Source organism: Falco naumanni, chromosome 6 (assembly GCF_017639655.2).
Source record: "Falco naumanni isolate bFalNau1 chromosome 6, bFalNau1.pat, whole genome shotgun sequence".
Lineage (NCBI taxonomy): Eukaryota > Metazoa > Chordata > Aves > Falconiformes > Falconidae > Falco > Falco naumanni.
Window position 1 is genome coordinate 77,529,062 of NC_054059.1, and position 23,422 is coordinate 77,552,483.

At 38.2% G+C, this 23,422-nt stretch overlaps 1 protein-coding gene across 1 annotated transcript in view; it reads left to right on the forward strand.

Annotated features, from left to right (window-relative positions):
• The window catches only part of GALNT2 (polypeptide N-acetylgalactosaminyltransferase 2), a 98,876-nt gene that overhangs the window by 48,801 nt on the left and 26,653 nt on the right, over positions 1 to 23,422 (forward strand). The window contains exons 2-7 of the mRNA XM_040597969.1: positions 3,786 to 3,876; positions 9,678 to 9,831; positions 14,939 to 15,037; positions 15,608 to 15,675; positions 16,579 to 16,644; positions 19,076 to 19,197. Coding sequence (XP_040453903.1) covers positions 3,786 to 3,876; positions 9,678 to 9,831; positions 14,939 to 15,037; positions 15,608 to 15,675; positions 16,579 to 16,644; positions 19,076 to 19,197 — 600 coding nt within the window. The remainder of the gene's footprint in view (positions 1 to 3,785; positions 3,877 to 9,677; positions 9,832 to 14,938; positions 15,038 to 15,607; positions 15,676 to 16,578; positions 16,645 to 19,075; positions 19,198 to 23,422) is intronic.

Below are 23,422 nucleotides of genomic sequence, written 5' to 3' on the forward strand. Positions count from 1 at the left end.
AAGGTGTGTGATATCTTAACATACCTAGTGATGTTACACATTGAGAGGTTGTTCTTTTGTGATAGGAAGCCAGGGTAGGATGGAAATCTCTGCTATAATGAGATTGAATAAATAGCAGTTAGTGTCAAATCTGTGATATTTGAACCTTAAAATAAAAAAAATATTGGAAGGTAGAAATAGGAAAAATGGTAGTGGTTTTAAGTGTTATGTAGGAGAAATACCCAGGGACTTGGATCAGTTAAGTATCTCTTTTTTTGGTTTTGTGTGGTTTGTGTGGGGGTTTTTTTGTGCAAGGTAGAATAACCTTGCGAAAAAAAAAATAATTTCACAAAACGCTGATTGCTTTGCAATGATTGTAGGGACTGTAGTGTTCAATGCATATAAATATACCCAAACCAGAAGGGTAAGTGGTCTGGAAGATCTAAGTGATAGCAGTGAAATTATCCAGTAACGCATATCTGTGTATAATTACAGCTTTCTAAACTGAAATGACACTAGTCTTGAATTTCTTGTTGAATATGATGGTGTCTTGTAGATGTGTAGAAACACTGTAAAAACGTGTTTGAATCTTGCTTTGCATTTGTACTGCTTCATCCTCCCTTTCCTCACACCAGTCAGAGCAGCTACAAATGTGTAACTAATCACATCATGAAACGATTTTTTTTGAGTCTGGTTCTCTAACCTGGAGTTTCTTATTGTATCTTTGTCATATCTCAAATTCAATCTACAGGGTAGTCCTAATGGAGTGGGCAAGTTGAGGAGGAAAAGAAAAGTGGTAATAGCAAGGTTTGGAAACTGATGTAGGCTTTCTGAGGCATAGAGAGTTTACTGTATCATGAAGGGAAAAGCAGTTTCACTTCAGCGATTAATCAAAAAATCCTTAAAAAAGCCAACCCCAAATATATTCAATTTAGCCTTAATGAATTGTGGTTATGGTTTGCAAGGAATATTTTAACAAATTGGTAAATAAATACACCTCGCCTTAACTTCTGAGCTTTTAAATAGATATTTAAATGATTTAATATTAAAATCACACTAAATTTAGGATTATTTGGTATCTAAAATACGACTACAAATACTTTTGTAAGATTTCCCACTGAATGGAGTCGAAAGGTTGTGGCTCTGTGTCTTTGTGTGTCATCTGGTACTGAATCAGGAATTAATGGGAAGCAGTGACATGGTGTATAAAATTAATGCGTGCCAAATCCCAGCAACATGTGCATTATAGCTGGCATGTACTTATTTTGACGTTGCCATATGTGTCTTGGCCTGAGAAAATAACTGCATGAATAATGACCACAAATATATTACTCTAGTGGTGTTCCACATGCATCTAATGTTTAGTTAGTGTCTCTGCTAGCTGGCTAGCTACCTTCTTAGTTTTTTAATAAGCTCAAAATACTTTTCCAGATGTATTTACAGCATTTCCTTATTTAGGTTGTAACTAGATATAGCCAGCTTTTTTAGTATGTCAGGAAAATCTTATTTAAAAGTATTAAATACTAATAGTGTTGATAGTATTTTAATATAGAAAAAGGCATTAGCTTTTTCTTTTAATTTCTATTCATTAAATCTCCCTCTTGTGCTCTCACGATTAAAGAGCTGTGCCTCTTAAACTGTTTCAGTTGCTTTCAATCTTGCCTTAGGCTTAGCTTTTTGTATGAACGCCTTCTATCAGTGCAAGCATTGTTATCTTCTACCAAGAAGATTACTCATCATACGCCAAGTGACTTTTTAAGATCGCATTAAAAGTTGGGATTTTGTTTCATTCCAAGCAAGCTGAAAAAGCAACTCTGTCCTGTGATGATGACAACATAGGAATGTCATTTGACCATATGATTCATTTGTGTATTGCAGCATATTAACATGTTGAAGCAATCTAGTCAGAGATGTAAATAAAACTGGTTGTATTTATGTCTATGGCTTTAACGTCTGCTTTCTTTAACGTCTCCTTTTTTGCACTTGAGTTCTGTGTAAAGGACATAACATGCTGTCTGGCCCTAAAAGCCACGGGTTTCCCACATGTACTTTCCCAATGCTTTATTGGGTGAAAATTAGTGCTTACAACAGAACATCACCTTTAGCAGAGTAGTCTATTTCAAAAATAATTAAAGTAGACATCTTCTGGAGAAGAAAAATACTACAAAGCTCTAATCTAGGGCACAAAGGTTCAAGGTTAATATCCTGTACTCTCCCATCCCTATATTATTTATAGCGAGTCCTAGGAGGCAAGTTGAACATCCAGCAGTCTGCAGTGGGAACTGTCATCCGGGCACCTTGGCTCACCTCTCAGTGTCTGAAGGCTGTACCCAAGCAGTTCCCTAGAAGACAAATTTATTATTCAAAATGGCATTTAGCTATAAGATCTCTAAATCCAACTTTGCTTTTGGTAGTTTATTGAAAATAAATAAACCACAAAACAGCAAAACTCGGTAAATATGTTTAGTGGAATGTGCTCAGGTAGAAGGACTGATGGGAAGGCAGATTTTTTCCCTAAAGACTCAAAGGGGAGAGGAGGAAGAGAATAAAGAAGCACTTGGTAATTATTGTTTAATTTCAGGAAAAATCTCTGCAATTTGATTGCTTAGTAGATGTTTTGCATTTATTTTTCAACTTCAGTATTTTTTAGAGTTTTTACATTAATTTGGGATAGCAAAGAGCTTCATGGATTTTTGTGAAATGACATTGGGAAGGTTTTTCTTCCAGCTACAGTTGATACTTGCACTTACTAAATGTTTCCATAGTTGCTATCTTTAAAATGGTGCACAAAGCCAAGTAACTGGTAAAATGCAACTTTCTAGAAACATGAAAGCTTCTGTTTCAATGTGTTGGTGGGATTCAGCACACAGTGAGGGGTAATGTCCCTCACCAGCGTGAGCGCTAATAATTTTCTTCAAATGTGTTGCATATTTTTGGGAGTGTGGGTTTGCTGTGTGTGGTTTTTTTTGTGGGTGGGTGTTTTTGGGGTGGGTTTTTTTTGTTGAATCTTTCTTTAAGCAAAGTTAATGACATCTACAAGGTAAATGCTTTGGGCAACTGGGCCAACATGGTGAAATGTAGTAGAAGAACGAGGAGAAATTCCTTCTCTCTGGTATGCTCAATACATGATACTATGAAAAACATACATTTGTAGCATTTCATTTTAAATGGTTTAGTGTTTAGAAAACTCATTTTCTCTGAAAATGATTAACAATAATAAAAAAGCATTGGCATTGTCAATGTTACTGGAATCACAAATCCAGCACAGTAGTAGCCTGTGAAGCCCAGAATAGGCTCCTCTGAAATGAACACATGAAAATAGCAACTTGAACATATTTTGGATTTTTTTTTTCCAATAGTAAGGCTGCCACTCCAGATACAACTGCTAGATAACCTGACTTCTCTTTTTCAGATAACTCTCCTATTTGGGCTGTTTCTTGCTAGAGTAGGGATTTCTTCAGGTTTTGTTTAAATTTTTTTTTTTGCCTTCATTGTGAACTTGAATATTACCAAATAAAACCAAACCAAAACTATTCCATCTTTCCTAATACATTTCCTTCTTAAACATTTCTTTTTTCCCCAAATAAAAATTGCTGCATAAATTAAATGTAAAAGCCTGTCTTAAACTTTTGGTCTGTTTTTTTTAAGTAATGGAGGAAATTATGATCCTGTCTCTTAAAAATCTGAAGTTAGCTCTCTTGCACCACTTCATGAGTTTAAAATCTGTGAAACTTAGTTATTGGTGTTTGCTCTGAAAACACAAATCAATTAAGGAGATTATTTTAAAGATTATGTACTTTTTTCAGGAGGACCCAAATGATATCGACCCAAAAAGGAAAGACGTGCGTGGCAGTGATGGGGAGGACAAAGCACAAAGTGTGGAGACTCTACCTCCAGGTATTGCAGTAACATTTGTTATGAAAGATCCATAGCCATAAGACATTTATCCTTGAAAACTGTAAAACACAGCAGCCGTTCTGATTCTAATAATTCTTTGTAGTTTGGAAGTGCTAGGATTACTTTAGCAATATGTACTTCTCTATTCTTAAAGCTTCGGCTTACTTAAATCTTACCTGCTTCACTACTCCTTTGGGTTTAAAACCAAAGAGAACATGACTCTGCTGGTGTGTCTGTGTTGTCCTGCAATAGGTTTGAGGTGCTGTAAAAGCCTCTGGTGCAGTAGTTAATTTCTTTCAATGGATAATGCTGGCAGGCAACAGACAAGTCACCTTGGGACTGTGCTTCCGACTGGAGATTCAGCCAAGGTTCATACTTTTTCAGTCTGTCTAGCTTTTGATGTGGCAGATTTTCCTGACAGTGCTGATGGTGTACTTCTATTTTTCTCATACTTGCTCTGTATTTGTCACATGCTGGCAAGTAATAGAGCAATGTGATTTTTGTTTTATTGAGTGAAATGGTCTTATGCCTTGAGGATGAGCTAGGAAAATTAAGTGTTCAGGAATTTTCATTTTGTGTGACTGCTTGCTTAAACTTCTTTTGCTGCTTAACTGTTTCACATCAATGATTTTAAATATATAGCTGAATTGATGTACTAAGCAATACAGAAATAGTAAAATGGATTTGAATATTTTACACTGTATTGAAAAAGTTTGCCATAGGAGGACAACTTCTGATCAGATAGATTCACAACACATTTTACTCTTCTATTAATCCTAATGTTTACCTTACAAATTTCTTAGCTAGACATTTGAAATACTATGGGGTCTTGAAGAAAGATCTAACCAAGGTAAACTTTCCTTTAAGCAGCTGGAAACTTCTACCCCCAATAATATGTGAGGTATGATTTTTTGGTTTACAATCTTAGGCTCCTGGTACAATATAAGCTGTTTGACATTCATGGCTTTTTTCCTGTAGCCGTTGGCCTACTTTGTCTTGGCTGCTTTCTGGAGAGGGGAACAAGACATATCTTTACTTTGTGTATGAATTGGGAAATAAATCATAAAAAGTTGAAGAGTCTGGCTTATTTAACTGGGTTTCTGGCAGATCTTTTCAAGTGGTTTTTGTTTGTTTTTTTTTTCCCTGAACAGAACTTTCTGCAAATATTGTTGGTGAGGTTATACGTTGGCCAACTTTGTACCTTCCAGCTACTATTCTTATTTCCCTGCTTTTGAATTTTTATATATTCTGGGCCAAACCTTATAGATTTCCTCTAAGACCTTCCTTTCCCAGTGACCCTAAGTAGCCATTCAAGTATTAAAAGAAGTGGGAAGTGTCACAGGTTGAAAGGGAGAGGTATCAGAAGCTGGAAGGTTGAAACTAGAAGTAAAATTAAGAATGAAGTAGAACAGGTCAGGGCTTTTTTCATTTCATCTGTTGATTAGTAATCTCTTATGGCTTGATTTAACAGGCAGGAGAATCATTACTGCAAAGTAGTGTGAGAGTCTCGAATCAAATGTCAATTTTGATCAGACAGAATTATGTTCTCTTAAATCACTACTTTGATTATTTTCAATTCGTGTAGGCAAACTTTTGAATCCTTATGGCAATGAAGCTTGGAATTCATGTTTCTACAGATTCTTTGAGCTGTTTTAAAGCAAAGCGATAAAATTTTAGGAGGGCTTTTGTTTAAAACATGCTTGCTTTTCCACTGAGGTTAAGAGACCTGTAGTTTAGGTTTCAGCATTACGCAGCATAGTGTCTTTCAGAATTTCTCGGAATTAAGGAATTGTTTGTTGTCTTTAAAACAGTTTTATGTAACGATTAAACTGTTGGGTGCTTTTACCTCTGTACATCAGAGTGTATCTATCCTTTGTAATTTGGTGACTCTTCATATCTATTTCTTGTTTTGTGAAAATACCGATGATAGCTCTTGTAGTTAGAAAGACCAACCCTGAATTGTCTGCATGGATAACTAAAGCAAAACCGGATAACCAGTTCTCTGAATGGTAGGAGTTTCAGCAGTTACTCAAATAGCTGCTTTTTTTTTTTTTTTTTTTTTTTTTTTTTAATGAAGATCTGGAATCTCTTTATGCCTGTCAATCAAAATAATAATATTTCTATGGAGTAGCCTATTGCTTTTAAGCTCTATTGAGTCAGTAAGAGGGGGAGCGTAAGCTATTCATGGGATTTTGTATCCATCTATTCCTACTCTTTGTTGCCTGCCGCTTGGTTGCATGCAGTTTTTTCTGCTGTGATTTTTCTCTTCTATCTTATTTGGAGCTGCTCTTACTGTTACCTGATTTTCCCTAGTAGATCTGATTCATACTGCACGTGGTTGACAGGGCTTTCTGCTGGAGGCAGAGCCATGCTTTGCCTTTTCTTTGGCTCCTGAAGCCAAATTAACTTGTTCTTATATTCTGTGGGCTGTCACTGCTTTTCGGTAAATTAAGCCCTATGAAGTGGTCACCTTTCTTCTCAAATTTACTCTGTTTTCTGGACTAGTGTTGCATTCCCTGGTTTTAAAGTCTTGGAAAATGGTAAATGATACCTTTTAAATGATTTATATCAAACTTTACTTGGATGGAAACTGAAATGGAATAAAATGTACCGTCTAGCACTATTTTTTAAATAGAGCTACTTATTACAGAGCAAAAAAATCAAAATGTGCTTCTTACTTAAAATCAATGAGCTTATTAAAAGTAATTGCAGTGAATTGCACTATTCTTGTTGATTGTCTTCTCGAAGACTTCAGAGTTGGGAAATGCCAGGGTCAGAAAGAAGCAACGTCACTGCATTTCACCTTTTTCTTGTTTCTACTCAGCTTCTCAGACTTAAAACAGTCTGTAAAATAAGCATGTCATAGCAAAACCAAGTTTAATGCTGCAGCATTACCTGGTTCCAGGTTCTTAGCAGGTTTGGCAGTGTATTTATGTATTTTTATCCTCTCTTCTATATTTGAATCTGGGAGCAAACTGCAGTTCACTTACTGTTGAGTTTGAAAGATTTATTGTCATGTTAGGTCTTGGTATGGGTAAACACAGACTTGCTTGAATTTGAAGTTACAAATGTGTTTAAGTTTTAAATTATGTAGCTGCATTTTCTGGTACTTGTGCCACCTGTCAAAGTCATTGAAACTCAGGAAACTACAGAGCCAGCTGAACTGCCGAGGATAAACAAAACCAAACATGCTTCTATTTGGGTGCCCTGGGAAGCATGCAACAGAAACAGTACCTATTAACAGGAAAAGTTTGTTAAACCACTTCTAACTTCAAAATGTAGTTGATGAATCGTCAGAAAAGCAAACCTTTCAGCAAAAGTCAGGTTGGACAGTATACTTTGCTTTGGATCAACCTTTCATTTTCCAGCAGTTAACTTGAGCGGTTAGCCCTTCTAACCATGTGGGCAGCCTGCATAGCGTGTTGTCCCTGAAGAACACAGCCTGTTTAAGAAGAACGCTTGCCATGGTGTCACCCTTATCACTGGTGTCATTCCCTCATGACCTCTTGTGCTTTAGCTACTCGTTCCACTGGGTCAAAGACCACTGGAAGAGTGGATGGGGGAGGCAGTCCTGAAGCAGGCATAGCATTAAAAACTGTTGGAAGCTGGAGTGTCTGGAAGTTGAAAGTTCTGTATAAGTACATTTTAGGTGTAGGTTATATTTTGTAAAATGCACTAAAATCTTTATTTTTAGACCGGAAAAGCAGTGACATGACATGTCCTGTATTTCAGGAAATACTTAACATATGTTCCAGACTGAAGTTACATCATAAATTAAAAGCAAGGCAGATAATATAGTTTAGTTGCCAAGGAGGTTGCAAAAGCTTTGGGAAATGCAAAGGGAGAGAGTTATATGGGGAGATGGTCTTGTGATCTTAGTTGTTTCTTCCACTTCCTTGAATCAAGCCACTCTTGCATTGTATGTAGTTGTGTTGCCAGTGAGGTTTGGTGTAATTTTTGTTAATTCTGTATTAGGTTGTTTGTAGTGTAGTAGCTGGCTGATGTGTGAACCTGTTTTCAAAGTAAGATTTTGGAAATATTTTGAAGAAAGAACTTGAAAGGCTAAGAAAAACTCTTGGCAGTCTGTGGGCTACCAAAAACAGCTGGAAAGTTTCCTTTCTACAGTTCTTCCAGTAACTGGAATTTGAAAATCTGTATTTCTCCCTCCAGTTGTTTTCCTATAGTTTCCCCTCTGGGCTGCTTCCCCAAGCTTTTAATAAATGCTTTGCAGTCTGGTTTTGTTTAACTCTTCGGTTTCTTCTGCGCGTGTATGTGTCTGTGCATGTTAACTTCTTGAGGATGATAATTCAGATGTAAAAATAGTTGCTTAGTATGTAACTGGCTAGCTCATGACAGAGTAATCTAAAAGTATGAGCACATTTACTCCGTGACTTCACTTGGATGTTGGCAGTTCCTTTAAAATAAACCAATCAACCCAAAACCACCTTCCCTCCAACTCTGACATTTTCGCCTTAAAACCTCCACTACTATCTGATAACCAAGTTACACCTTGGGTCCAAGTTGCTTTTGTAGATGTGCTTCTCAGATGATCCTGAGATCATAGAGACTTTGTCATAGTAGGTGGTATTTGTCTGGTTAAACAACTTTTTTTTTGTCGTTGCTTAACAATTACTTTGTTTAATCATGGAAATTGTTCTTTCAATATCAGAGTCTTCTAACAGGAGTTAACGCACCATAGCTGGGGCATGGCTTACAGGTAGAAAGCTGTGAAGGACACCTGCCTTAGTTTCCATGCTGTGCAGGTCAAGAGGTGGAGCAAAGGCAAACCCTGAAGCATCTGAGCAACCTCTAACTCCTGTCAATAGCTATTGGAGTAGTATTCCCTCTATGCATGCGTGTCAGCTTGGTTTAGGATATGCCTGAGGTATATTATTTATTTAAAAGCTGAGCTTGAATGATGTCCTTGCAACCTGCTACTTACTGAACTTAATGGGAAGTAACCCCAAAAGACATCTTTTGCTTTGTAAGTCTCTTCTATATGCCAAAGGCAGGCTGTGTTCACCACAATATGGTTGCAGATTTCTCATACACATCCCTGTTAAAACAAGAATGTCTGTATTGCATTAGAATGTGAGCTCTGATTTTGAATTAAAGGTGGTATAAACTTGCTGTAGGTAGCATAGGTTTGATTGTGAATAGGTGAAAAAGCGAATGTTGAACCAGAGGTAAGAACTGATAGTTTTAAGACCTTTAGTATAAGTATCATACCGTTGGTTTATGCCTGAAGATAGTGAAAGTCCTGAAATTTCATTCCCGGTGAAATGCTGGGTTTTGAGAATAATGTTGTCTTGTACTTCTAAAAGGCCTTTTCCTCAAATGGCTTGATTACAACTGACTGTGATTTTAATTACGTAATGAGACAGTAAATTAAATTACAATGTCTTTGGAGTCTGGACTGGATCATAAAAGGCAAATGTTTCTTGGGTAACTTTATAGCCAGATCATCTGCCGTATTACTGCCTGTTAATATGTGGAGATGTTTTTTTAAAAATGGAAATTTTGGTAGTTGGGGTTAAGAAACCAACAGAGAAAAAGGACAAGATTGTGGTTAGTCGCATAAAGTGAGAATTGTTCAATTTCATATTAATTCACAAGATGTTCTAGAGGAATTTAATATGCGAAAGTTACTGATATTACACTGTTAACAATACTGTGGAGGTTTAATTACTTTGTTGCAAAATTGAAAACCAAGCTATTTAATCAGTTGTGTCTGGATTGCAGAATGCTGTTTGTTAAATTGCAAAGGCTAAACTGGGCATTTTCCTGTTTTTCTATTGTAGGAAAAGTTCGGTGGCAAGACTTTGATCAAGATGCTTATGTTGGCGCTACCATGGTGCGATCTGGTCAGGATCCATATGCCCGCAATAAGTTCAATCAGGTAGAGAGTGACAAACTGCGAATGGACCGAAGCATTCCTGACACTAGGCATGATCAGTAAGTGCCAAACTGAGCCACATTTGACTTGGATTCACCTTTCTGTATTTATGGCTTTTGAGCAGCAGGTGGTTTTTCTAAAGCAGGAGCTCTCCAGCTTTTGAAATGGCAGGAACAGTAAACTCTGGTGTGATCCTTGAGCAGCGAGTTAAAGAACAGTGCATCTTATTCAAGTTTTTCCTGTTTCCATGACTTCCATCGGTGTGTATTCTATATCCAAACTGGTGCTGCATTTCAGTCTCTTTTTGTTCCTGTTTATCTGATGGCTTTTCTTGGTTTTTACGTTTGAAAGTCTCTCACTGGGAGAATGATCAGTGGAGCAGGTTGCCCAGAGAGGGCGTGAAGTCCCCAGGCTTAGGCATAGTCAAAGCCTGATGCACAGCCTGCTGTAGCTGGCCCCGCTTTGAGCAGCGAGTTCGGACTAAAGGTTTTTCAGGGGCCCCTTTTGATCTCAGTTGCTCTGAGATTCTAAGTATGCGATGATTGTCAACTCCAGATGTAAGGAATCCATTTATGCACACCCTGGTGAACATAAGACAGAGTTACACTTCAGACACTTAAGAACTTCTGCTATGTCAGCTGCTTGTACAGATTCAGGAAATAGTACACTTCAAAGTAAGGAAAAATACTATTTTCTTGTGGGTAAGTAAGACTTTCACTTAAAGGCTTTGAATGACTTGCACTAATCTTGTTTAAGCAGAAGTGATTACTATGAAAAAAAAACAACAATTGCTCATTATGACTTCCATAACTTAAAAATAACAAAAGCAGGTTCAACTGAAAAACTAGGCAAGCATAGCCTCAAAGCATAAAATTAGCTAACTGTGTATAGCTAATTTGCCTAATTCTGCAGTAAGGATGAATTCACAGCTTTATAGGTGGAACAAGCCTGAGGAGACACCAGGGGGAGAGAGAAAAGTGCCTGTTTTTAGTCCATAAAGCTCTTTAATCAAGAATGACATAGCGAAGGAGATCTGTATAAAAACTCAGACACTTACTGTCATTTTTAAATCCCTCATATAATAGCATGCTTTTAGGTGCCTTTAAGCAGATGATCTGTATATAGACTAAAGCAAGTCTTGTATAATTTGCTATTAATTGAACAGAAAAGTAGGAAGAATCTGGTGTTTCACTTGTTGCCATGAAAGCGGTGAAAAGCTCAGTGCCCATGGTATAATGAGGAGTAAAATGGCTTTTGAATTTTCTTCATCACGTAACTTTTTTCACAAGAAATACGTTCTAACTTTTCAGACCAGATGTTCTTTTCCCACAAGATAAAAGCTCAGACACCAACTTCTAGAAGCTTCTGTGATTCAGATATGCTGAATCTGGATTTTTTTTTTTCTAGATATTAAATAACTTCTGAGGGGGGTCTAACAGGCAAATGCTGTCTTTTGGGAAGAACTTAACTGAGAGATGACAGGAGACAAACTATATTACAGTGGCTATGTTTGTTTCAACTGTCAGTGTTGTGATTATATGCTGACCTGCTTGGGTTTTTTTAACTAAATGGAGCTGGAAAAGAACCCTGCAGTGAAGAGAGAGAGACATGCTTCTGAGGAAAGGCTGTATCTGTTTTGATTATTACTTAGACTTTGCCTTTCCATCTTTCTCATCTCTCTTAGATGGAGCAGATCTAAGTTCATTCAGTCTGTAAGTGGTCATCTTTTTAAAGGAAAAAAAACCAGCCAACCTGACCTTTCCCAAACCAAAGCAACCATTCCTGCAAATTGTCCACGATGCTTCCCTTGCCATGCTACCATTAATTTTCCTTCCTTTTTGGCAAGGGCGTTCACTGCAGAAGCTGAAAAAGTGGTGTAAAATATTTGTTTGGCAATTGTCCAATGGAAAGAGCAAGAGCAGTAGTCACAGGAAGAAGAATATGTTGCAGATTTGAGCACGTGACACTTGAAAGCATGTTATTTTCAATAAAACCGGAGGCAACTGGGTTTAGATTAAGATCTCTTATGAAGCTAGTACAATCTTATCTTTTCTTTTTTTTTTTTTAAGGAGAGAAACCTGGATGAGGAAATACTTGTTTCTGCTTAAGCAACTTTTTATTAATTGTGCTGATGTGTCTAAGAGGCTGTTTGACTTTACATAATAATACATTTAATTGCTGAAATTGTCTAGTCTGTTTAGAAGCAATTTATCAGAATTCTACATTAGATATGTAAATGTGTTTGTAGTTATGCATCTTTCAATACTACATTTTCTGATGCAGAAAAGACTAAAACTTTTACAAGTGTCAGGTTAAGACAAAAGTTTTCTGTTGGCTTTTTGTGAAAGCCTGCCAGCAGTAGTAAGAAACACTTTGATTCTCCTGTTTAAGTTGCTTGCCTTTATTTTAAGCAAAAGGGAGAAGTGAGACACAGGCAGATACAACATAAGAAAGGAAGCAGAGAGGAGGTCTGAGCGGGAACGAAGATTCTCACTGCAGCTGATGCTCACGACTGCCACTTCCAGCAGCTCTGAGAAACCTCTGGGCTTCCTTCTGTTGCAGTCTGTTTACAACGTGTGACTGGAGAGCTATTCCTGTCGTGGTTGATTTTGGAGGTCCAGAAAGCAAGTGTCAGAGCTGTAATAGGAAACTTAGAGTGGTCCCCCTGTCAGTGTAAAACAGTCTCCCAAGTGGGATGAAGGGTGAAATACTTGATGTTTTTTGTGAGCCAGTGTCCACCGTGCTTAGTTTGGACCCGTGTTTTCTGATCACGCCTCTTGCCTGATGTGTTGGCTTGATTCTTGAGAATTACTGTTAAGTACTTTAGCTGGACTGAACTGTGTTTACTTTCTCATTCAGCAACTATTAGAAGTTTCTGACCTCACACAAGGTTTTTTCTTAAGTAGAGAAGAAACAAACTTTCCTGTCTCTTTGGTACCCAGATATCTGTCGAGGTGAATGCTCTACCTGCATTGGTTGAAGTGAATATTTCTGTCAAAAACCAGTTCCAACAAACCACAGAAGTTTCAGAAAACTTGTTAATGACATGAACTAGTCCAATGACTCAAATTTCTGGGGGAAAGAATGTTTTAACTGATTTTCATGACCTACAATAAGCATGGAAGGTCTAGAAGCTCTTATTTCAAGTTCTATTTTATGCAAGTGTAGTTCCTCGTTCTGTATGTAAAATAAGTGCTGTAACTTGAGTAAAGAAAGTCTAATCTCCATGCTAAAAGCAATGACATTGTTTCTTTGGTTTGAGTTTTAACTGTGGCACTACTGACACAGCAGAATAGTAGGAGGACCGCTACCAAGTCAAGTTAAAGCAGGGATTTTTGAAAAGCTGAGAGCAGAAACACTCAGTGAAACATTCCTCCAATTTTGTGTGGAAGTCTGAAAATCTTAATTTCTCCTACAGAAATACAGGTTAGTGCTCTTCTCTTGAGTTTTCTTAAAATTGAGAGGCTTCATTGCCTTGAGTAATTCCACCCTAAGATGTACTCTGGCTCAAGTGCTCTCCTTCTGCAGAGATCAGTGTAAGTTTAAGGTGACTTTAATTACTCTAATGCGAGTGCTTCATGTGATAATTGCATGCACAGCAGGCTTGTTCTCTGTGGGCAATTTGAAAGTTAACAGAAAAAATAATATTTTTTTATTTCTTTTAGGCACCATAGGCTTTGGCATATAATACCTGAATGTTTTGTAGCTGTCTGGATGAATAGCCAGAAGTTCACAATAGAGAAGGTCTTAATTCTTTACTTTCCAGGACACATACAGGTCTGATTTATAGCTTCATCGCTAGTGCCCAGCGCTGAAGCCATCTCGTACGCTCACAGTGTAAGAAACGAAGTTGGGCAAGGCCTTGCTGGTCTGACACAGCGATCCTAGGGTTGGCACGGGCTTTGTTTAGCATCGGAGCAAGTGAGGGCTCCAACTGATGTGTGACGCTGTGGGTGTGTTGCGTTGAAAGCGTTGCAGGTCCCTGGGGTTTTGGCGGACAAGGGCAAGAAGTGCGGTGCCTCTTCTCTCGTTCCAAGAAGCTGAAGGTTCTGTGGCTTATGGTGCATGTTGCAGGTGTCTGATCGGCTGTGGAGAGGCTTTTTATGTAGGCAGCAGCTTAGTTTTAAAAGTTTAGGTAGCAATGTAAATTGCCTCCCTTCCCTTAAAAGCTTGTTTGGTTAACACCGAGCAGAGGATTGCTTGCTGACTTTGCTACAGGTGTATGCTAGCTAGCTTCATCCCCTCTGAAGACAACAAGGCTTGTTTAAAACTCTACCCCAATATTAAATAAAGGATATGTGAAGACATACATGATGTGTGTATGTTCCGGCATGGATGTGACCTGTCATACTGTAATGTCTTCGGTGTTTTCTAGCACTGCTAGTTTCAGTCCAATGAGAGCAGTGTCTTTTTAGGTTTATTGTCGGTGGATTTCAACAGCTTAACTTGATGTAGTCCTGCAGGAAGCATTTTGGGATTTGCTTTTTTGCTTATTGTATTAATTTCAGGCTACTAGATGTGATGAAAAATGATTTGACATAGATAGAATATTTGATTATTTTTATGATTTGGAAGTATGTGGTTCTGTGTCCAGTTGGTACAGCATAGTCACAGCTAGCTTTGTTTTTCAAATTCTTAATGTTACAATCCTTACAACTTTCCACATTAGAACAGAAATCTGGTTTTTATCTGTGAGCAAGACCAGGGTGTTGCAGGAGCTTTAAAAATAAAGGGAGAAGTGGACACATGCCACTCTAAAGAAGAGGCATATGGTAGCCTGTGAACCTGTGCACTTTCTTTGGAAAATATTCTCATTTACTCAAGATTTATTGAACGCTTTTAATGTAAAATAAGCACTCCGGTTTCATACCGGGTTGCATGAGAGGTGTGTATGGCGTACTACAGTGGTGATAGTCCGGTGACTTTTCTGAGCCTGCTTATATCTGACACTGAGTTCTTTCTTAGTCTGTTGCATACTAAGACAACTACCAAGAGTGGCAAAAGAGGAATTGATTGAAATCTCACCTGAAAATTGAAGTATTTCATTCTTTCTAGGTAGATGTAGTGTGTACGTGAGTTTTATAGATAACCACTTCACGATGGAGACCATCTGCTAAACCTGGGATGTAAATGCTATGTTCAAATACGGGGCATTGTGTCTTTCAGGTGTCAGCGGAAACAATGGCGGATAGATTTGCCAGCCACTAGCGTGGTGATCACCTTTCATAATGAGGCAAGATCTGCTTTGCTACGAACTGTCGTCAGGTATACCAGAGACCTTGATTTTTCCCTAAAGACCATTTATTTGTGTCAGATAATGGCTTATGATAAGGAAGAAAAGTAACAATCCGTTATGATTTTTGGAAGAATTTGCAGAGGGAAAGATGAGTCTTAATCTCATTGATGCCTCCAGTTCTTACGTTCTGAAATAGTGATGTTAAACAAAATTGCTCCCTTTAACTACAAATGTGTGAAAGTATGGAACTGATTACCAGATGATGTTTGAAGGTTGGCTGTAAAACTGGTTTCAAGAAAAAGTCAGGGAAGATGGGTTGTCAGGGGATATTTGACCTAAAGACATCTGCAAAACTTCTGTGTTGCAAGTTGTCTGAGGGACTGATTTCGGGAGGCTAGAATTTTGGACGGGGGACAGAATTCTACATGTGCCTTTTCCAGAAGATGCTTTCTGTTTTAATTTTTTTTAAATTTAATAGCTGTTGTTGAAGATAGCATCCTGTGCTAGATTCTACTGTGGCTTAACAAAGTAACTGCTTTTATGACATTATTATGGAAAATTAAGACTGCTTAGTATTGAACGTTTTTTATCTGTTTCAGTGTCCTTAAAAAAAGCCCATCGCATCTTATTAAGGAAATCATACTGGTGGATGATTATAGTAATGATTGTAAGTACTTTTACAGGGTCCTAGCTTTATTTTGTTTATTCTGGTAAGACTTTCTGTAGATGCTAGCAGGTGACTTGTTTGAAAATGTCACGTGATTAGGAGTTTGCAGAGACTGATCCAAAACCAGGGCTTAATTCTTCCATATCTGTCATTGTGGAAGTGTGAAGGGTTCTGATAACTACTTCAGGTATATTTTATTAATTCCTGTTAGCTGAAGGAGCAGAGTATATAGTTGAAAACGACCTTTGCATAGGATGTTGTCTGATGTAAAAATAAAGCCCATGGTGCTTGCACCAAATTTTTGTAGTACTGCTTTAAATGAATGCTGCTGTCAATCATTCTCTTCAAAAAAATTCTTACTGAATCTAAAATACGTCAAGGTTTTAGAAGTGCAAGGGCATTATGATACAAACTTGAACAACTGAAATGGACCTCTGAGTAACATTTCTTAAAGGATGCTGATGTCCATACTTGCATTGCTAGTTTACAGCTAGTTTAAGAAAGGTTTAAGCCTTCATGTTGGTTAAAATGTGAGGTTTCTTATATGCGAAGAGAAGAGTTTATTTAATCCCTTTTTTTTTCTTACGCGGTGTAGAATCTGTCTGAAGTAAGCGAAGTGAATATCATTAAATAAAAATATTTCAAGGGCGTAAAATTAAATTGGCTTTAAATAACATGAGGGTAGTAATTTCTTAGCCTGGTAACTAAGCTTCATAGTAGAAAATGTTTATGGTCATAAATAGTTAAATATAAGAGATATGCTTAAAAAAATTGATTACTTATCTCACCAGAAGCAAAGTATTTGTTTGAAGGCAGCCTCTCTTAAGGTATACAGTGTTGCATGTCAAACTGGTTCTTATCACTTGATCTATTTATTAACTTATTTTTTAATTCTTTTTAAAGCTGAGGATGGTGCTCTCTTGGGAAAAATTGAAAAAGTGCGGGTTCTTCGAAATGATCGCCGAGAAGGTAGGCGTAATCTGGGGGAAGGAAGATAAAAATTCCACTGTTGCTGCCTTATCTGTTAACCTTCATCAAGCCATTTGAAGGAACATTCTGCTGTACATTCTGTATTGGAGGGGGGATTTTTGCTTTATAAATCAATTTATTAGTGGAAGGAATAAAGGAATAAAACCAAATGTACTTGTGCAAGTGAAAACAGTAACTGTGATTAATTCTGTATTGCTGTGTGCACAATTGCCCATTGCTGGCTTTCACAGTGAAAGCTGACTTGAGAAATTGCATTTTACCCTCAACCTCTCTTTCTCTTACCGTACTGAATTGTTAGTTAAGCTGCTGCCTTTGTGCGTAAGGTCTCACTGTAAACTGTATGAATGTTTGAAATGATCCAGCTTTTAAAAAATATTGCCCTCCCTTTCTTCCCTTCCCCCCCGCCCCGCTTCCCTTACTAGAGATCATGTTAAGGATCTAGTTGATGGACAGCCAGCAAACAGTTTGTTTTGGCAGGCTTGAGAAGGTTTGAGCAGCCAGGCGGGCTGGTTATGCCAGTTTTGCTGAAGCCAGTGTGCCATGTAACAGACTTGTCTTACACTTTTGTGTTCTTCTTTGTTGCTTTGTAAATTACGGTCTCATATCACTGAGACCTTCAGTCAGCTGTTTCCTGGCTATGGAGCTTAAAGTATTAGATATAGGCAACTGTTATTCTCCAGTTCTTTGAAATGATAACTGAGAGTTGACAGTTGAAATAGCTGACTGAATTAGCAGATACGTACTTGTTTATTTTTATAAGCACTGTATCTTCGAGGCTGCCAGTCTGGCCTGAGGAGCAGCTAGAATCATTAGATTGCCAGAAACTGGAGATGACAGGCACAAAACCTGTGTTGTCCTGTAACTAAAGTTACTGCAAACTGACTGGTCCTTAGTATTTAAATATTTTTGTTTGGAATATACTTGTGAACAAAGGCTTGTTAGGAAAACAGGCCTTTTATAACTTGCTGTGGTTGCAGGGTTCTGAATAAGTTAATGTCATTTTTCTCATCAGTACAGCACTTAAAGATGGAGATAATAATAATAATGGAAAAAAGAATGAATTAACACTTTATTTTTTAGTAATTATAAATATTAACTTTGTACTACATTTACAGATTTGTACTTAAAAATATGCATCAGTGTATATATATCTGAAAATGAAATACAATTTGACAAATCTTTTGCTATGTCAGAAAAGAACAACTATTTGCAGATGGAAGGCACAGTACTAGTTGATATTTTTGTGAGACTAAGTTTATTGCCCATGGGATCTACTGTACTGTTCATGAAATTTTGCCTAGGCATCCATATGTGCAATCAGGTGATAATTTTTTAAATTAAAATACTGTAAAATTTGACTGCTGGCTTGCTATGCTTGAGTTTGATACTCACTTTGCTTTTAATTTTCAAGTGTAGGCTGATGCTGTTATCTCAGACACATACAAATTAAAACAAAAACCACCAGATTTGGTGGGAAACAATATAGAAAGAAAAATGAAAAAAGTAATTACTTGGCTTTGGTCTTGAGTGACAATGAAATCAATGAATTTTGAATACTAGTAAAGAAAAGTAGGGAGGAAATTTGCAAAGGAGTGGGTGGAAGCTTGCTATTTTTCTGTATTGAAGTATGTTATGGGATGTTCTGGGGTATGTATGTATATATAGCAAGGGACTTTGGGACTTTAAGGAATGGTGAGGTCGTTCAATGAACAAATATTAAAAAGGAAGGAGAGGAACACAGTGAGAGGATCTGTGTAATTGAGGTGTAGAGAAGAATCTTTTGGCTTTACCAGAAGTTTCTTCCTAAAGAAAAAAATTAAAATAAGATTAAAAGAAAAACCTACAAAATAAAAGAATTGCAAGAAACACAGGGGAAAGACAATTGAAAGGGGTTGGGGGAAGGCTCTCAGATGTGAATTAATGAAGCATGGTTATTTCTGGAAGAAGCTGATAGAAGAATGGACAGACTGTCATGAGATCAGGAGTTGGCAAAAAGGTGGGAAGGATAAGTTAATGATGGTGCTTTCATCAAGCCCATTGTGAAACTATAGGAAAAGTGTGTTTTCAGGACTGATCTTGAGTAACTTTATCAGTATATATAACACTTGCTGTAATGCAGATCCAGCTGTACTTGCGTATCACTTTTTTTAAAAAAAGATGTTTTAATTCTTCAACTTAAATCAGATTGAAACCCGTAGACCAGAGTGCAGTAGGTTGGAAGCTTGCAGGCTGTTTGATATAACGTCGTTTCACTGACTTGTTAACTAGCATCTCATTTTGCTAATGGAACTTGTGTGTTTGTCCTGTAGAGTAATTTAATTCATGGCTAACTTGGAATGCAACAGTTTCTCACTACTGTTGATTGTCTTCCTTGGTAAGTACTTAAAACTTTTTATCTTTACTTTTTCAGGCTTGATGCGCTCCCGTGTCAGAGGGGCAGATGCAGCACAAGCAAAAGTGCTGACCTTTCTGGATAGTCACTGTGAATGCAATGAGCACTGGCTGGAACCACTTTTGGAAAGAGTAGCTGAGGTTAGTAGAGAGTTCTAAAGTAATTTCCCAAAGGAGTAGCCTTTAAATTTTAAAGCCATCTGTTTTATACTACATTAATTTTATGCATTTTTCTAAGGAAGCTTTTTCTCTGAAATGAGATGGAGATGATCGGAGTGTTCTGTGATTAAAACATACTTTTTGTTCATTTAATCTGAACACAACTACATAAAATCTGAATATTTATTATTATTTTTACAAGCCATTCAAATATATGCTTCTTTGGTTCTTCAGAGACATCCTCAGTAAGTGTTGAAAATCTTAAGGGCAAACTATCGTTCTCCTCAACCAGTATCATATCAGTGTAATTCAGTTTACCTGAGTATTTATGCCTCATTAAGATTCAGTGTGATAATAGGAGAGAGGTTAAGCTGTGAAACAAAATTCCTGCAGAAATTAGCAGGGACTATGGGCGCTCAGCTTCGATGAAAATGATGTTTAGTCTGTGTCCTGGAAAAGCAATTGAGAGGATTGAGAGTGAAAGTATAATATTTTCTCCAGGGGTTTGTTATACTTGTTAACTTGCTCTGGAGGAACTCAGTGGAAGTGGAATGTGAATCAAGTGTGATCCCAAAAAGCACTGGGAAACACTCAAGACAGCAGGGTTTTTCATCTTTCTTAATTGCATTCCCTTTCTGTTAAACTCCCCTTTCTGGAAAGGCTTTCTTTTAAAATGCTTCTGGTCAAAATGGTTTTGTTAAGCTGCTCTGTCTTGTTAATGCCCAGTTCTTTGCTTATCCTCCCTATGCTTTTCTTGGCATCTCCTCCCAAAAGGGGGAGGGGGGGCAGCGGTGGGAGTAAACCCCATATACTCAAAATGCCAGTGGAGAAGCTATCAATTCATGACTGATTTTTTTTTCATTATTCTGTTTAGTGCTGTGATACCTTTTAGAATCGTAGAATCATTTTGGCTGGAAAGGACCTTTAAGATCATCAGGTCCAACCATTAACCCAGTACTTCCAAGTCTATCACTAAACCATGTCCCTCAGCACCATGTCTACACATATTTTAAATACCCCCAGGGATGGGGACTCAACCACTTCCCTGGGCAGCCTGCTCCAATGCTTGACAAAGCTTTTCGTGAAGAAATTTTGCCAAATATCCAGTCTAAACCTCCCCTGGCGCAACGTGAGGCCGTTTCCTCTCGTCCTGTCGCTCGTTATCCGGGAGAAGAGACCGACCCCCGCTGCCTACGGCCCCTGTCAGGTGGCTGCGGAGAGCGATCAGGTCCCCCCTGAGCCCCCTCCTCTCCAGGCCAACCCCCCCAGGTCCCTCAGCCGCCCCTCACAAGGCTGGTGCCCCAGCCCCTGCCCCAGCCCCCTGCCCGGCTCTGGACACGCTCCAGCCCCTCCACGTCCCCCTGCAGCGAGGGGCCCAAAGCTGAACACAGGGGTCCAGGGGCGGCCTCACCGGTGCCCAGCGCAGGGGGACGGGCACTGCCCTGCTCCTGATGGCCACGCTGTGTCTGCTACAAGCCAGGATGCTGTTGGCCGCCTTGGCCACCTGGGCACACTGCTGGCTCCTGTTCAGATGCCCATCAACCAGCACCCCCAGGCCCTTTCCCACCAGGCACCTTCCCAGCCCCCTGCCCCAGCCTGTAGCGCTGTGTGGGGTTGCTGTGGCCCAAGTGCAGGACCTGGCACTGAGCCTTGTTGAACCTCTCATACAGTTGGTCTCGGCCCATCGTATTTACTGTGTAGTCCAGAAATGCTGTAAATTGCCTAAGCGTATCAGCCATTAAAATCCCATCCTGGAGTAGAAATAATTGTAATCAGCCTAAACCTGGACACTATTAATGTACCTGGAGCCTACAGAGCCTTTGAGCATGACTGACATAGCACTTCCTTCTGGTTTTTTTTATGCCCGTTTAAAGTGTTGCAGAGGCTTAGAAGGATTGGCAGAATTTTTCTATAATGATTAACTAGGAGAATAACCTTGAAGACGTTAAGTATATCTCAAAAGGAAGTGGAGAATGCTTGTGGCTAAAGCATGAATAGATTCTGGGACGTGGGAACTGCTTTCAGACCTTTTAGTGTAAATGGTTTGAAACATCTACCTATTCATGAAATTAGAAGAGAAATGGTAGCTTTGGTCAACAAAACTCTGCTTTTAGTAAGGCAGGTATTTTGCCATTTACAGTTTTTCTTGTCTATGACTTTTTTCAGGGCATACTCATTTAAATTTCTGAAACTGATACGGAATATGAACGTTACTTTTTAATCATAATGGAATGTAAACCTCTTACTAAATTGCTGACAATTTTGTGACGATCCAGCATCACATGCAGTGTATTTGGTGGGAGAAACTGGTGCATATTTTGCTTTGTGCAGCAGCTACTATTTAGCAGCTCATGAATTCGAAATGTGCTCCCCACAATTGTCACCGTGATACGCACTAATCGTGTGTGCCATTGAATAGTTTGCAGCTGTATGAATACAGTTTTCCATTCTTAAAAACTTGATGTACTGTTAAATAATTGATGTGTATTTCCAGTTTATTTTCATGTGGGAAGATTCCCAACCAACAGGCATGTGGATTGATAAAGTAGCTTCTAAGCTTTCTGCTTGTTCAAATAATTAAGGTATGGATAGTGTTTATATATAGTGTATGATAGTTCTTTGTTATTTTAAATCGATTGAGTTTGCTCACAGTGCACACGATATGTTACTTGATGTTAATTGGCAGCATTTTCTTGATAGTCTCTGTGACAAGAAGCTGAACAGACGTGAACTCATTTCTGCTCTGGCCTCAAAGGTAACTTTTTCAGGTCAGGGCTATTATGCATTAATACAGTATTTTCTGGTGTACTACTACATCTATTCTGTATCTGCTGCAAAGCGTGGGGTCGGATTTTTTTTCCCCCTTTTTGTTCCAGAATTGCCCACCAGCACTTCATTCTGTCAGTTTTGGAGGATTAGTTGTGTGTGTTACGATTTAAAAATTTATAGCTTCCAAGAAACAGTCTGAATTGGATCAGTTCTACAATACTCTATCCCATGTGCTGTAACCAGTTTAGAAAGCTGTCTCTCTGACGTCTTGCTTGTGTCAGGAGCAGCTGAGACATCAAGCTCTCCTCTTCAATTGAAGGATGATCCATCCCACAGTTTTCTTCTTTGAGATGGTTTCTGGATTAGAGTATCTTTGTCTATTACTGTGCTGCTTTAGCATTCTTGGAGGGGTCTGACGCTGCTAGGGATTTTTCTTCAGCAATTTGAGCAAAGGCTTAAAGCAGAAGCAATGTACATAAAAGATTAATATTTTGGAGTACAGAACGCGTACAGACACTAGTGTAACCTGGAGCTAGTGTATCTTCTTCCCCTTTGCTCCCTCCTGGCTACCTAAGGCTCCCTTTTATGCCCTCTAGATTTTTTTTCTGTGTGCCTTCGGGGAGATTGAAGGAGGAGACAGTGGAGATTAACCTTTTGATTTCCCCAAAATGTGAACATAGTAATAAGTATACACGGTGTTAAAGACTGATAACTACTAGCTATCTCATGAATACTTGTCTACTTGGCTCTTTCCATTTCAAATTTCTAATCACTTTGACATTCTATTCTTATAATACATCAGTTAGCAGAGAAAAATAAAAATTGAAAGTTTCTGGTGCAGAACTGAGCTAACCTGTTTTCTTAGCATAGCTGTAAATCCTACATCACTTTTAGGAAGGTATTTTTAAACAAGGAAGATCTCTAAAAGGAAGAAAGAACTAAGATTAAGAAATGAGATACGGATTCCTTTTTCATATCTGTCTCAGATTTTTGTGACCTTGAACGAGTCAACTTTTGAGTGGCACAGTGCTAAAAAGGAAAATATTTGTATTTTCTCTTCAGAGTGTCGTGAAGCTTAATCTTTGAAGTGTCTTGAGATTTGTTTTTTTGGAGGGGGGGAGGCAATGTATGTAGAATCTTGAGGGTAATTTCTGATGGTTTATGAGAATAATATATAATAGTCTAATTCTCTAGAGCATACATAACTTCCTTATGAAATATTAAGATGAAATAGTCTGCTTCAGATTTCCAGGCACTAGAGATTTGCAGTATTCACAAGCTATTTCTTTCCATTATCCTCACCAAAAAGCACATGGTTTTCCAATTGTGTGTTCCATTATAAGTTATGGTGTCAACCCTTCAGAAAGATTTCTGCTTAAATCACGCTATGGATGAAGTATCTATCATGCTTTAGGATAATTTAAAGGGAGCAGCTGCT